The sequence below is a fragment of the Ranitomeya variabilis genome, chromosome 1, assembly GCF_051348905.1.
Source record: "Ranitomeya variabilis isolate aRanVar5 chromosome 1, aRanVar5.hap1, whole genome shotgun sequence".
Taxonomy (NCBI): Eukaryota; Metazoa; Chordata; class Amphibia; order Anura; family Dendrobatidae; genus Ranitomeya; species Ranitomeya variabilis.
In genome coordinates this window covers 585,888,060-585,904,237 of record NC_135232.1, presented here as the reverse complement: position 1 = coordinate 585,904,237, position 16,178 = coordinate 585,888,060, and the positions used below count along the sequence as shown (strand labels likewise).

Below are 16,178 nucleotides of genomic sequence, written 5' to 3'. Positions count from 1 at the left end.
ATTAACAGAGGACATGCAATTATGCGATGCCTCGGCATCTGCAATGGCAGGACCGGAAAATGGCGTTAATTAAGGTCCTAGTCCGGGATGAAAATTGGCCACGTATGACGGTATCGGGGATTAGGGGCCCTCCTATTGGCTGTGCCGCTGGAGTAGTGCATCGGACAGGAAGAGGAGGCCACTTGATAGGGAAAAAAGCGCGCAATAATTACACGCGCTTAATGCGGGGGCGTTAACGAAGCACAAGCATGAAGAAAAAGATGGCCGCTGTCTTTCAGAGATGCCATATTCTGTGCGCAGTTCTTCACGGGTAAACGGTGAGGCAGGCGGGTAGCTGCCGGGGATAGAGAAAGGGAAATACCTGTAAGGCTGTGTGCACACGTTGCTGATTTTTCGCTTTTTTTCAAGTTTTTCGCAATAAAAACGCTATAAAACCGCAAAAAAACAGCATACAATATGCATCCCATCATTTAGAATGAATTCCGCAATTTTTGTGCACATGATGCGTTTTTTTTCGCGAAAAAAATGCATCTCAGTAAAAAAACGCAGCATGTTTATTAATTTTGCGTGTTTTTTGCGGATTTCCCATTATAAAATGCATTGGGAAATGTCCGGAAAAAAACGCACAAAAAACGCGGCAAAAACGCATGCAGATTTCTTGCAGAAAATTTCAGGTTTTTCTCAGGAATTTTCTGCAAGAAATCCTGAATGTATGCACATAGCCTAAAAGGTGAGTCCTGAATCCCTCTTCACTGAGGAGGATCACATCAGGAGCCCTCAGGGTGGGTGAGGGTCACTGGAAACCAGGATCCTCCTTCCCGCGTCGTCTCCGGACGGTGGAGAAGACAGCGTCAACCCCTTACAAGAAGCGGGGAGGTCGCCGCTGGTGACCACCGTCTTCCTCTCAGCCCTCTCCGAGGAGAGGGGTGAGGAGGGGAAAAGGCAAGGACCGGCCACCAGTAATCACCCTGAAACACCAGTAAAGGTGACAGGGGATAAAGTCCTGCCTGCGGGTCTGAGAGTAGGCGATGTGGGTGACACCACACTGCTCTCTCGGTCGCATAAGTGTGGGAAAACAGGGGGAGACATTACACCCTCTTACCCTGAAGCTGAAGAACTTGAAAAACAAAGGGAAAAGATTAATAAAACACAAGAGGTGACCTGAAAAGGAAAAGACGGATCTGGGATCAGATCCAGGTCCGCCTCCTACAGACACTAAGCTTAAAGGGAACCTGTCACCCTGTTTTTTGAAGATGAGCTAAAAATGGCGTTAAATAGGGGCAGAGCTGGGCGTTACATTAGTGTCTGTGTGCCTTTATTACCCACCTATGCTGCCGAAATACCTTTGTAAAGTCGCCGTTTTCTGCTGTCACTCACGCTGGTCTGGTCCTATGGGCGTGGTGACAGCGCTGTTTCTCCCCCAGATCAGGCTCATCATTCCGTTGGTGGCGTAGTGGTGTGCGCATGTCCAACAGAGAATATCCACTGCCCAGGAGATGAAAAAGAGCGCGATCTGCGCTATTCAGCCGTTTACCGGTGGGCGCGGCCATCTTTCTGTGGCCGCACGTCCGCAGATGGAGCGCTCTGCTGCCCGGGGCTTCAGGAAAATGGCCGCCGCGATCTCCATCTGCGCACGCGCGGAATCCCGCGGCCATTTTCCTGAAGCCCCGGGCAGCAGAACGCTCCATCTGCGCACGCGCGGACACAGGAAAGATGGCCGCGCCCACCGGTAAACGGCTGAATAGCGCAGATCGCGCTGTTTTTCATCACCTGGGCAGTGGATTAGCCTTTTGGACATGCGCACACCACTACGCCACCAACGTAATGATGAGCAGGATTCTGGGGGACAAACAGCGCTGTCACCACGCCCATAGGACCAGACCAGCGTGAGTGACAGCAGAAAACAGCGACTTTACAAAGGTATTTCGGCAGCATAGGTGGGTAATAAAGGCACACAAAAGACACTAATGTAATGCCCAGCTCTGCCCCTATTTAACGCTATTTTTAGCTCATCTTCAAAAAACGGGGTGACAGGTTCCCTTTAAACTGAGGTACTTTGTGCCTGTCGGTGGGTGTATACTGCGGAGGAGGAGCTATCTTCCTTTTTTGCATAGTGTCAGCCTCCTAGCAACAGCAGCATACACCCACGGTTATCTGGTCCCCAATGAAGCGAGAAAGAAATACTTATTCTCTCCACTGTTTGTACAGAAAGTTGTCAATTAATATCAAGCATAAATACATTTCCGAAAGAGTCTGCGAATAGTATACAGGGATGTGATTAAATCATGACTGTAGGTAACAAGTATAATTGCACCTTCTCTCTAAATTTACTATTGTAGTTCAATAGTGTTAAGTCATGAATGTTTATAAGTATACTCAAATAATGGGGTACACTCAGTAATCAACCATATTAATTAGCACAAGGTGCAGTAATTCATAAATTAAGATATAATTGGGTATGTAAAATAAATAAATAAAAGGGAATACATTCTGGATTTTCAATTTTTTTCCCCTCAGAATGTAAAGTACAGTTTTAACAGTTTACGGTCTTGATCGGACTTTTTCCAAATATGTTTTACTTTTTTTTTTTTAATGGAGGTAGTGGATTAGAATTTCATATATACCGTGTAGATATTTTTTTCCTACCTTTTTTAGGGGGTTTGCAATTGTTAGATCACTTACACTATTTACTGCAATTCTTACAGTATTGCATTAGACAAGGAAATCAAGTTTTTTTTCTATGAAGCCCAGGAAGAATGGACAAGATGGCGGTTACGGTGGCCTGCCAGCAGGTTACGGTGGCCTACCAGCAGCTTCCCCGGTTGCACCAGCAATGACTTCACTTAAATGCTGCAGTAATTCTCTGACAACGGCATTTAAATTGTTAATCAGCAGCGACCGGCTCCCATTCTGCTTGCTGCAGATTTTGGCTGGAGTATGCAGGAAGCAGAGTTGGTAATCATTAATCTCTGAAATTGGAAGACGCCTTTACGTGCTTCACTTCAGAACTACACACATGATAATTAATATGGACACCTTCTGTCTGTTCCAGCTGTGGGATAAGAGCATCCACGCCAGGTAACAATGTCTCTCTCAAGGCGGGAACTTGATGACCTAAAGCCATGGATAGAGAAAACCGTGAAGGGAGTGTTGGGCTTCTCCGAGCCCACTGTGGTCACCGCTGCCCTGAACTGCGTGGGAAAGGGCATGGACAAGAAAAAGGCTGCTGGTAAGGGGGTCCTGATCCTGACTGTTGTATAAGATAACAAATAGGTGTGGGGGTGTTTTAAAGGGGTTTCCTTTGATGCCACGTTCCTTTAGATCACCTGAAGCCATTCCTAGATGACTCCACATTTCGATTTGTTGACAAGCTTTACGATGCCATCAGGGAAAATCGAGGTTCCCGACACTCCAGATCAAGCAGCGACAAAAGCAGGAAACGGGAAATTAAGGTGAGCATCCTCCCTGGTGAACGCTGAGCTTGACCCGTAACAACCATCCTGACTACAACTTTTTTTTTTTCTCCCCCATTAGGAAGTGTTCGGGGATGATCCAGATCTTGCAAAAGATTCTTCTAACTCGAAGAAAAAGCGTGTCCCTCGCTTTGAAGAAGTTGAAGAGCCAGAGGTGATCCCCGGTCCCCCTACTGAGAGCCCCGGCATGCTGACCAAGCTGCAGGTAGGTTTTTTTTTTTAAATTCATCATGTGATTCCACTGACCTCTAGGCAGAGGATACTCGTCATACTTTGATATTGGTACGGGGACGACGTATCTAATAAGTTTACATGGAGACTAGACAGAACTTGAGACAATCCGTATGCCACAAGGCTGTGTTGCCCTTCATCTGCCTCCCTTTGTGACAGTGCTGATGGCTCGTAGATGGATCTGTCTGGCAAATGCTTTTCTGGGATGTAAAATAATATGCAAATTCTGTTTTTCCAGATTAAACAGATGATGGAAGCTGCCACCCGCCAGATAGAGGAGAGGAAAAAACAGCTGAGCTTCGTCAGTCCTCCTCCTGTGGTACGGTATACAGCAACTACCCTTATTAACAAAAAAAAGTTTCTCAATAGCATTGTTCCTTTTTCCAAAATTTTCATATTTTTTTTTTTTTTAACTGCACACCCACTACTTATTCTGTGTCACCTCCAGGGGACATTTCATAAACCAGTCCTGGGCCAAACTCAGGTATCCGTGAATCACGGCACAAGCACGGAATGTGATGTCTGGACTAACCCGAACTTAACAGTTTCATAGGCTGTTGAGTTCACGTTAGGAGACCCACGACGTGTTCAGACTCGGGCAGTCTGAATTCGGCCTTTGTTGCGCTGGGGGTAAGAGCCTTCATTCGTTTTACCATTTTTTTTTTTTTTTTTAAACTTCTACAGTCATCTAAAGTTTCCTCCTCGCAATCCGACCGATCGTCCATCGGGAACACGATCCAGCCTTCCCAGGCCGCCACTTTCATGAATGATGCCATAGAGAAGGCTCGGAAAGCTGCCGAACTTCAAGCAAGGATTCAAGCTCAGCTCGCCCTGAAGCCAGGGCTTATAGGGACTACAAACGTGGTTGGACTGGCCAACCTTCACGCCATGGGAATTGCCCCTCCGTGAGTATGCGGCGATGTTGCATTGTGCAAGTTTTCTTACTTGAATAAATTGTGAGGTGGCTTAAATGCTTGTTCTTGGTTTTCTTTTTAGGAAAGTTGAGCTGAAGGACCAGACAAAACCCACTCCTCTTATTCTGGACGACCAGGGTCGCACGGTAGACGCCACAGGGAAAGAGATCGAGCTGACACATCGTATGCCCACACTGAAAGCCAACATCCGAGCCGTGAAAAGGGAGCAGTTCAAGCTACAGCTGAAGGAAAAGCCCTCAGAGGATTTGGAGTCAAACACTTTCTTCGACCCTCGTGTGTCCATTGCCCCCGCACAACGGACAAAACGTTCCTTCAAGTTCCACGACAAAGGGAAATTTGAGAAAATTGCTCAAAGATTAAGGACGAAGGTGCCACCTTCTTTTTTGTAATTTACGGAGAGGGTCCAACCCTCTGTGTATGGTGGCGATTTCTGTAATAATATAGATAATTGTATCACTGAATAGGCTCAGCTGGAGAAATTACAAGCTGAAATATCGCAAGCGGCCAAGAAAACCGGCATCCAGACCACCACCCGACTGGCACTTATTGCCCCCAAAAAAGAGATCCGGGAAGGAGAAATACCTGATTTTGAGTGGTGGGACTCCTTTATTCTCCCCAATGGAATTGATCTGTGAGTATGGTTTCCCCTGACTCCTGCTGTCCCTTCCATGGCTGTGATAATGACGTCCTTCTCCACCCAGGAAACCAGAAGCCTTAGCAGTGCGGGAAGAATTTCATGGGATCACCAATCTGGTGGAGCATCCGGCTCAACTCAGCCCTCCAGGTACAGGACATTTGTAGCGTGTCTCTTTCCCAATAATCTCTATATGTTAATGGCCCACCATTGCAGCTGAGGGCACGCTGGTGTTCTCCTGTGACAACCACCTTGATACTCCTGTCAAGCCTTTCATTTTTACTAAATACTAAAGTATTGCAGTATATAATACGAGACGTCAAACTATTGTAGGTTGATTTCCCCTTGTAAAAGTAAAAAAAAATAAAATTTAAGTATTCAAGAAAAAAGTAAAATATCAATTGAATATTCAAGAAAAAAATATTTAAAATAAATATTTAAAACAAATGTAAATATATTCAATAAAACAAATTAAATGTGCAAAAAAAAAAAAGATATTTAAAAAAAAATTAAATGTACAGAAAAATAATACCAAAAAGGCATTATATGGAAAGAGTCTTAACAGAATAGCAGAAGACTATGGATTTTATAGTATGGGGTCCTTTGTTGGGTTGGGAGTTAGGAAGTGTCAGCGACTCACCCCCTGGATCCAGCTACAGGATCTGCATGTTTTTTTTTTTTTTTAACTATTTTGAAATGCTCATTTTGCTTTTTTTTTTTATCAGTTGACAGAGACGCACCAGTGACACTTGGGATTTATCTCACTCAAAAAGAACAGAAGAAGCTGCGGCGCCAGACAAGAAGAGAAGCACAAAAGGAACTGCAGGAGAAAGTGCGATTAGGTCTGATGCCTCCGCCGGAACCTAAAGGTAGGGTTATGTCCCCAGATTTGTGTCTTTAATGAATATTGTCATCCCGCTCTCACTAATTCTTGAAGGTAAGGCTGGGTTCACATTACGTTATAGGCAGTCTGTTAGACGGACTACGTTACACTGCGGCATAACGTGGTGTAACGTAGTCCGTTAATGCCGCCATTAAGCCCTATGTCGGACGCATCGCTAGCGCACGCCCACAATGGGCGTGCGCTAGCGATGTGCTGTCATTGAGTGACGGACCCTGGGACGCAGGCTGCAGCGTTTCCGGGTCTGTCACCGCTAGCGCAGACAGAGCATCTGCTAGCTCTTTCTGCGCTAGCGCGATCACATTGCGGCACTTGCGTTAACGCAGCCCGTTTAACGCATGTGTTGAACGGGCTGCTTTAACGCAATGTGAACCTAGCCTATTTCTGCCTGACGATGGGAGCATGGTGGGAGTATGAAATGCTCTGAAACATTTCTACCCATGGGAATTTTTTTTATTCTATTACATAATATGGTAAAATTAATGGTGTCATTCAAAAATACAATTAGTCCTGCAAAAAAATCATGTTCTTGTATGCCTTTGCTGATGGAAAAATACAATTTTTTGTGACTCTTGGAAGGAGGAGAGGTAAAAATGAAAAAGGAAAATGAAGGGATTAACGCTCCTAATTGTTTGTCTTCACTTTCTTTCTCTTAGTGCGAATATCCAACTTAATGCGAGTGTTGGGCACGGAGGCGATACAGGACCCCACAAAAGTAGAGGCCCACGTGCGGGCGCAGATGGCAAAACGACAGAAGTAAGTGAAAAATCACCTTTGCCGCTATAGGACTGCACATTGAATCCGTACCTTTGACTGCTTGTCAGTGGACAAGTCAACAATAAGACTCTCATGGGTCGGCCATACGATGAGTCAGGCAGCTTGGCACCACTTTCATTAGGAATTGATAGAGCTCTTTTCGTTTCAGGGCCCACGAAGAGGCAAATGCGGCCAGAAAACTGACGACCGAGCAGAGGAAGGAGAAGAAAGTGAAAAAGTTAAAGGAAGATATTACACAAGGGGTCCACGTGGCTGTATATAGGTAATGGCTATACGGCTCATTGGTGGCTTTTCATATTGAGGAAATACATTGGATGAGCCATCCCCTTATCTTAATAGGGTCACCTGAACATATCTGCAAAATATAGGAAAAATAATGAGCACAAAGGGGTTTCACCAAGTTTTGAAGTTATTCCCTATCCGAAAAATATTGGCGTAGATGGTTTCCTAGTCTTTTGGAGTCTGATCGCTTAGACCTCCACCGATGAGAAGCAGGGCTCTGAACAGTGTTCAATCATGTGCACCTCTGCCCCATTCATTCTCCATGGGACTGCCATATAACCGAGCGTCCAGTGGTCTCTAAGAATTAATGGAGCGGAGCTGCATTTGATCTTCCACCACATTTGCACTATGCTCTCCAGAGCCCGGTTCTTGGCATCAGTGGTGATCCCAGAAGTCAGGGAGTCAAATCCAGCCTTATGGATGGGGATAACTTCAGAAGTTGGAACAATCTCTTTAGATGGGGACTCCAAGCTTCTATGAGAGTCCTTGGTGCACTACAATTACAATGTGGAGAAATGAATTGCTAAGGACGCTCCATCGGCGGCACACCACCTAAATGCTGATGTTGAAGAATGACTGCAGCAGTGGCTGCTGCTGGTAGAGGCAAGCGCCAGCTGTATAACACGACCTGCACCTGCTTGGTATGGAGCGGGTTCAGTCCCATGCACACATATACGTCCTGTGTTCAGAAGGGGTTCAAGAACTTCTTCATGAAGCGGGATCACTACTCTGTTAAATTTGGCATAACATTTTTTACCTTTTTTGGGGGGCATCTATTGTGGTTGGTCATAGTGGTCTTCCATGGCCACTTTATGTTCTCTCTCTCTTCTAATTGTTATTATTTCTCCTTCGCCTCATTGGGGGACACAGGACCATGAGTGTTAGGGTACCGTCACACAGTGCAATTTTGATCGCTACAACGGCACGATTCGTGACGTTCCAGCGATGCATTTACGATATCGCTGTGTATGACACGCTACTGCGATCCGGATCCCCGCTGAGAATCGTACGTCGTAGCAGATCGTTTGAAACTTTCTTTCGTCGTCTAGTGTCCCGCTGTGGCGGCATGATTGCATTGTGTGACACAGGTTGTATACGATGTGCGCACAGTAACCAACGGCTTCTACATCGCAAATACGTCATGAAATTATCGCTCCAGCGCCGTGTATTGCAACATGTGACCGCAGTATACGACGCTGGAGCGATACTTATACGACGCTGCAACGTCACGAATCGTGCCGTCGTAGCGATGAAAATGGCACTGTGTGACGGTACCCTTATGCTGCTGCCACTAGGATGCTGACACTAAGTAAACAGAAAAAGATTAGCGCCTCCTCTGCAGTATACACCCAGACACTGGCTCCAGCAGAACCAGTTCAATCTTAGTGTCCGTAGGAGGCACATGTGTTTTTGAGAACACATCCTTTTCTATTTTTATTTTTGCTTTCAATTTTTTTTGTAAGGATTTCAAGGGGCGACGGATCCCTTAAGGGCTCCGCTCTCCCCAAACCTACAACAGGCGGGAATGTCGAGTGTCGCCTTCACGTACCCCCTCCTGCATAGTTTACCAAGGTATGCCTGAGATCTATTTTTAGGGGCACCGCTCTCCCCACACCAACAACAGATGGGATCATGGAGTGTCGCCTGCATGTACCCCCTCCGCATCCAGGCTTACTACAGCCGGACAATGGCCCTGTCCCATCATGGGGGAGTTACGGTAACCCCTAGGATGTCCAGAGGCACTTATGGAGTCCTTGCTGCCCCCACTGCATCACCACTGATAAACAGCGGTGATGGAAGGAGGCAGACAGTCCCTCTCCACCTCTCTGTTAAAGGGATGGTGGATGGCGGGTCCCTGCACCGTCCTCAGCAGCTGACCTGTCACGACAGCCTGGGCCCTGCACTTCAGTCATCTTCTCCTGCGGTGGTTCCATACCGGGCGCACACCGCAGGTAAGTGAGGGCTCAGAACAGGCAAGCTCCGGAAAGGGTCAGCAACCACAGTGGAGGGGTCCTGTAAAAGCGCTTTCAGCGCCATCCCCCATGCTCCCTGGCGCGGTCCGGCCGGCGTCGGAAATTTAGGCCCCGGCTTTGGCCTATGCCCGGCCGAAACTCGGAATCTCCACCCACTTCACGACGGGCGGCAACAGGCTCAGCCCATGTCATGTGCTTCTTGCTCGGAAAGATTCTCTCTGATGTTCCTGGCGGCCATCTTTTTTTCTACCGGATTGCCTCTCTACACGTGCAGCCAGCTTCCACTGCACTCGGTGAGCTTCCCTCACATCCCAGCTCCATCGGAAGAGAGTGGTCACTTGTCCACTCACCCAGCGTTGCCACGGGGACAGACTAAGCTTCTCTGCAAGGCCTGTGATCCCCAATGCGTTCAGGAACTCGCTGCTACCGAGTCCAGTGTATTTAGTCCCCCCCGAGTGGGCTTCGTCACTGTCACAGTCCATGGCTTCACTAGCTAGAGCGATTAAGTCCCTGCAGGATCCCTCCACAGGTCAGGGCATTCGTCTGTCTGTCTTAGAGGGTTCCTCTCCCTATCGGGAACTGTCTGCCAGCAGGGGCCGCCCTCAGTCAATCACTCCACAGACATCTAGGAAACTGGACGGTAGATAGTCTCATTGAAGCCGTCAACCAGACTTTGAAGGTTGGCGAGGACTCTATCGCTGTCCTGGATCACTCTATCCTTCAAGAGGACCAAACACCTGCACAGGGTTTTCTCCAACCATCTTGAGTTTCAGGACATAATTCGGCGGCATAGGGAGCGAACGGACAACCGCTTCACAGGTCAGAAGCCTCTGGAGGTGAGATACCCTTTTTCTGCGGAAAGAATGGTCTGAATCCCCTCCAGTTAATCCACCTGTGTCTCGCCTGGCCACCAAGACCATCTTATATTTACCTGACGGATTCTCCATTAAGGACCCCACAGACCGTCAGAAAATCTTGCCCGCTCAGTTTTTGAAGCTTCGGGCTCGGCATTCTCACCCTCCTTTGCCACAGCGTGGGTAGCTAAAGCGATGGTCTCTTGGGCAGATACCCTGACCAGATCCATTCAGGATAGTGACCTGCCCCCGGAGGCAGCGGATCTGGCCAATCAGATCTCCCTGGCCGGGGACTACTTGGTACACGCTTCCCTGGACGCAGCTAACTGTGCTGCACTTGCAGCCTCTAACGCCATCACCATAAGAAGAGCACTGTGGCACAGGGAATGGTGAGAGTGGACTCTGTGTCCAAAAAATCCGTAACTTCTCTGCCTTACCAGAGTGGTCATCTATTAGGTGAGAAGCTAGATCAGCTTATCTCTGGCGCCACAGGAGGAAAAACTAAATTCCCAGCAGAAGACTGGACGACCCTTCCGTCACCAGCAACAGACGCGTTTCCGGTCCTTTCGCAGCAATCTCGGCTGGTCCAATGCAACCACCTCTTCCGGATCGGGGCATTTCCCTCATGTGGACAGGGGACTCCCCGGGTCTCGTATAAGACCAATCCGTCATTGAAGGGCCCTCCCACACAATCTACATCTAAGGGATCCAGGTCCCATAGATTCTCGGCTCAATGACTCACGGCATTATACGGTCGACACCAGCAGGATAGGCGGCCGTCTACTCCTGTTTCATCATGCCTGGCTCTCCATCGTTCATGATGAATGGGTCAGGGACCTGGTATCCTCCGGATACAAGATAGAATTTTCCTCCGGGGCACGGTTCTTCCCTTCTAGTCTCCCCAAAACAAAGGCGAGGGCTGGTTCCAGAGAACGAGAACTTCGAAGGGTTCTACTCGAATGTACTCGTGGTCCCGAGAAAAGGACGGAGCGATGCGGCCCATTCTGGACTTGAAACTACTAAACAAGTTTGTCAGGGTCCGACACTTCAGAATGGAATCCCTCCGTTCTGTCATCACTTCAATGGAGAAGGGGGAGTTCTTAGCATCCATTGACATCCGGGATTCTTACCTTCACATCCCGATTTTTTTTATTTTATTTTTTTTCTCCTCACACAAGTTCCTACGCTTAGCTGTGTTCGAGAAACAGTTCCAGTTCACAGCTTTGCCCTTCGGCCTCGCCACCGCTCCCAGAGTATTCACAAAGGTCATGGCGGCCGTTATGTCCTCTCTGCACTCTCAGGACGTGGTAGTTCTGCCATACCTAGACGACCTTATGATCAAAGGGCCGTCTTTCCAATCCTGCACAGAGTGCGTCCGTATCACCTTGGATACATTTTGTCGCCTAGGCTGGCTAATAAATTTAAACAAATCTTTCCTCATTCCAGCACAGCAGATATCCTTTTTAGAAATGATCCTGGACACCTCCCGAGGGTTGGTGATTCTCCCTCTAGGCTGTTTTAGCCCTTCAACAGAGAGCTCGGGCACTTTTCGCCCTTATCCTCACTCCATCCGTTTTTGGCATGGGTGTCCTGGGCAAGATGGTGGCAGCGATGGAAGCTGTTCCCTTCGCTCAATTACACCTCCATCCTCTGCAGCATGCGCTTCTAGCAGCCTGGGACAGGAACCCATTCTCTCTCAACCGGCTGTGTTGCTTGTTCCCGCAGACCCTCAGGTGGTGGACGTTGTGACCTCTCACCTAGATGAAATCTTTTCTCTCCCGGTTCAATGGCTGTCACCACCGACGCCAGTTTTCTTGGCTGGGGGCCGTCTTTCGTCACCACACCACTCAAAGGCGTTCCGTCTGGATACAATCGGACAATGCCACGGCGGTGGCATATATCAACCGTCAGGGGAACACCTGCAGCAGGGCGGCAATGCGTGAGATGGAACACATTCTCCACTGGGCCGAGCTGAACCACTGTCTCGGCAGTTCACATCCTGGTCGTGGAAAACTGGGCTGCAGATTTTCTCAGTCATCAGGGTCTCACCTCGGGAGAGTGGTTGTCAGTTCATCCGGAGGTCTTCCAACAGATCTGTTATCGCTGGGGGACTCCGGATATAGACATGTTGGCATCAAGACTAAATGCCATTGTGCCCGAGTTCATAGCTCGGTCCAGGGATCCAGAGGCCATTGGGGCGGATGCACTGGTCCTTCCGTGGCATCAGTTTAGTGTTCCGTATGTGTTTCCCCCACTTCCGAGGGTCATCAGGAAGATCAAGACTGAAGGGGTTCCAGTGATCCTAGTCGCTCCAGACTGGCCATGCCAGGCATGGTATGCGGAGTTGGTGCAGCTCGTCGTCGACGTTCCCTGGTATCTACCGGATTGATATAAAACGTAACTTTTAATAATTCAAAGTACCTAAAAAAACAAATCACCCAGGTGAACAAAACACACAAACTGGGGCAAAGTCTCAACCTTAAGGTGTAATGGTCCCTAGAGACTAATACGCCCCTCACAGGATTAAAAGGATCTTGACTACAATAATGCTGACGAGATACACATTACTGAGGTATGGTATATAAGAGGATTGTAAAACGGTTTGTACGTTACAATAGCAACAGTATCATACGCTCAGACGCATATAAAAACAAGAAAACAGTTATGGCATACACTGTAAAACATGCCTGCTGATACTGATAAGCGTAATAAAGGAACGGTCTCACCAATTCCACGGGGAGGGCAATGGAACACCGGATATTTCCTTGTTAAGCAGATATCCAAAAGGCGAAGGGAAGACAGTCCCTATATCAATCCCTATGGGGCTATCAATACACTATCCCCAATGCTCCTGCCCTTACAAGGGCAGTCCACAACTACCCCTGTATATAGAGATGCCCTGCACTCTCCCTATGATTTCGTCCCAACGCGTTTCATCCAAGCAAAATCTTCAGGGGACATGCTTGTGTGCGGGGAAGGAGTGCCTATATGCTAGAAAAGAGGGACATATAATCCTGCCACCCTCTATGCTGTCCTGCAGAGAGTGGCGGGGAAAGGGCTAAAATTAAATAGGAACCGGGATGTGAAAAAAACCACAAATCTACCGATTTCCTATAGGGCGAGCAAATAAACATGGCAGCTGTAAGTCAAATAGATGTTGTGAGAGACCTAATGTGGACGCTGTGACTGTGCTCTGTATAATGCATAATATGAGCGTATGTAGCGCCATAATACTAAGGAATGCATGAGGTAGGCAAGACTCACCATATCGATGATGTCACACGCCAATCTCCATGTGGAGTACATGATTGCAGAAACGATACAGGTACTTCCTGTCATGCGCACTCAGGCCGGAAGTTATTGCTGCTGGGCAACCAAAATTGTATACAGAGAGACGTTAGTACCAGCCGTGCAAAGTACTAATCGCTCAAGTCAGAGCGAAAGGTTTTGAGGACTAGTTACATGCCCCACATACTGGTGCATAGAATACAAGCGCCATATAGGAGTTAGCTGATACTGGACATAGCGCTAACCGGAAGTGACTGTAGCCAGGCAACCCTGGCTTGCTTATACGTCACCGGGAGCAATAAAAACTGCGGCGCTGATAATGTCCCAAAAAAATCAGTACTTCAAGAATTCATAAGGGGGATTAAACAGTCCTAATACCTATGCCACATAAAAAAGCAAGTACCACCTAATCAGATAATTGAATCAGGTTAGAACGCTGGCCGGAAATGTATGTAACCAAGAAAACCAGGCCATTGTTATGACCTAGTATAACCGGCAGTGATTAATAAGCCAAAGGTACCTGCCATATATATGAGAACCTCTAAAATGTGCTCCCATATCTGTAACGAGATTGAAACAATATCTATGACTTAGAACAGTATGTACTAGTAAAATACACATATTAGATAAAGACCCTGTAATAACGCTACACCCCATAACGTGATAGCTCTAGTGAGCAATAAATGCAAATGATTATAGGTCTTGCGAATCCCATGACCAAAAATGGGTGATAGTAACAAAGGACTTAGGCATAATCAAGTATAGAAGACTGTGATACCGAAAGAATGACCACAGAAAGGAGACATCGGAAAGAATACTCAGATAAAACAACTGTAATTAATCTGGTCATTAAGGCCATGTGGACTCACAGTATTTAGATAGAAAATCCACTTTGCTTCTCGCTGCAAAAGTAACTGGTCCCAATCCCCCCCCCCCCCCCCCCGTAGCGGTTTAGTTACCTTCTCGATGGCCATGAATCTCAATTGTTTGGATTGACCATTATGCCTCTGATTACTATGCCGAGAGATAGGGGTATCTCTCCTATGTTTGACATCGCCAATGTGTTCTCCAACACGTCTTTTAAACTCCCTAATGGTTTTTCCAATGTATTCAATACCGCAGGAGCACAGAGCCCTGTAAACAACTCCCCTGGTACTGCAATTAATGAATTGTTTGATAGTGTAACTCCTTCCTGTGACACTGCTTACAAAATTGCTCCCTGTGTCGATGTATTGACAAACAGTGCAATGTCCACATTTGTAACAACCCGTTATGTTGCTTTTCAACCAGGTGTTATTCACAGGACTAGTAAAGTGTCTATGAACCAGTCTGTCATTGAGTGAACGAGCCTTTTTATAAGTGATTGCAGGGGTATCACCAAGGTACTGTGAGACATCTGAATCCATCTGTAAGATAGACCAGTGTTTTTGAATGATCTGTCTTAAGGCCCCGTCTCACATAGCGATTTACCAACGATCACGACCAGCGATATGACCTGGCCGTGATCGTTGGTAAGTCGTTGTGTGGTCGCTGGAGAGCTGTCACACAGACCGCTCTCCCCAGCGACCAACGATCAGGGGAACGACTTCGGCATCGTTGAAACTGTCTTCAACGATGCCGAAGTCCCCCTGCAGCACCCGGGTAACCAGGGTAAACATCGGGTTACTAAGCGCAGGGCCGCGCTTAGTAACCCGATGTTTACCCTGGTTACCAAAAAAAACAAACACTACATACTCGCCTTTCGGTGTCCAGGTCCCTTGCCGTCTGCTTCCTGCTCTGACTGAGCCGCCGTACACTGAGAGCAGAGCGCAGCGGTGACGTCACCGCTGCGCTCTCGCTGTACGGCTGCTCAGTGAGAGCAGGAAGCAGACGGCAAGGGACCTGGACACCGAAAGGCGAGTATGTACTGTTTGTTTTTTTTTACATTTACGCTGGTAACCAGGGTAAACATCGGGTTACTAAGCGCGGCCCTGCGCTTAGTAACCCGATGTTTACCCTGGTTACCAGTGAAGACATCGCTGGATCGGTGTCACACACACCGATTCAGCGATGTCAGCGGGGCCTCAACGACCAAAAAAAGGTCCAGGCCATTCCGACACGACCAGCGATCTCGCAGCAGGGGCCTGATCGCTGGTACGTGTCACACATAGCGAGATCGCTATGGAGGTCGCTGTTGCGTCACAAAACTAGTGACTCAGCAGCGATCTCGCTAGCGATCTCGCTATGTGAGACGGGGCCTTTACATGGGAGGCACCATTATCATAAAGCGTACCATGTCCATGGGAGCACAGTCACAGCGTCCACATTAGGTCTCTCACAACATCTATTTGACTTACAGCTGCCATGTTTATTTGCTCGCCCTATAGGAAATCGGTAGATTTGTGTTTTTTTCACATCCCGGTTCCTATTTAATTTTAGCCCTTTCCCCGCCACTCTCTGCAGGACAGCATAGAGGGTGGCAGGATTATATGTCCCTCTTTTCTAGCATATAGGCACTCCTTCCCCGCACACAAGCATGTCCCCTGAAGATTTTGCTTGGATGAAACGCGTTGGGACGAAATCATAGGGAGAGTGCAGGGCATCTCTATATACAGGGGTAGTTGTGGACTGCCCTTGTAAGGGCAGGAGCATTGGGGATAGTGTATTGATAGCCCCATAGGGATTGACATAGGGGCTGTCTTCCCTTCGCCTTCTGGATATCTGCTTAACAAGGAAATATCCGGTGTTCCATTGCCCTCCCCGTGGAATTGGTGAGACCGTTCCTTTATTATGCTTATCAGTATCAGCAGGCATGTTTTACAGTGTATGCCATAACTGTTATCTTGTTTTT

General features: G+C 47.7%; 1 protein-coding gene across 1 annotated transcript in view; it reads left to right on the top strand.

Annotated features, from left to right (window-relative positions):
• Nucleotides 1-16,178, top strand: part of PRPF3 (pre-mRNA processing factor 3) — an 89,314-nt gene that overhangs the window by 36,047 nt on the left and 37,089 nt on the right. The window contains exons 2-12 of the mRNA XM_077257803.1: nucleotides 3,053-3,229; nucleotides 3,322-3,452; nucleotides 3,535-3,678; nucleotides 3,943-4,023; nucleotides 4,389-4,609; nucleotides 4,701-5,007; nucleotides 5,104-5,270; nucleotides 5,341-5,423; nucleotides 5,999-6,142; nucleotides 6,831-6,930; nucleotides 7,100-7,213. Of these exons, the coding sequence (XP_077113918.1) occupies nucleotides 3,085-3,229; nucleotides 3,322-3,452; nucleotides 3,535-3,678; nucleotides 3,943-4,023; nucleotides 4,389-4,609; nucleotides 4,701-5,007; nucleotides 5,104-5,270; nucleotides 5,341-5,423; nucleotides 5,999-6,142; nucleotides 6,831-6,930; nucleotides 7,100-7,213 (1,637 nt within the window). The 5' untranslated portion in view covers nucleotides 3,053-3,084. The remainder of the gene's footprint in view (nucleotides 1-3,052; nucleotides 3,230-3,321; nucleotides 3,453-3,534; nucleotides 3,679-3,942; nucleotides 4,024-4,388; nucleotides 4,610-4,700; nucleotides 5,008-5,103; nucleotides 5,271-5,340; nucleotides 5,424-5,998; nucleotides 6,143-6,830; nucleotides 6,931-7,099; nucleotides 7,214-16,178) is intronic.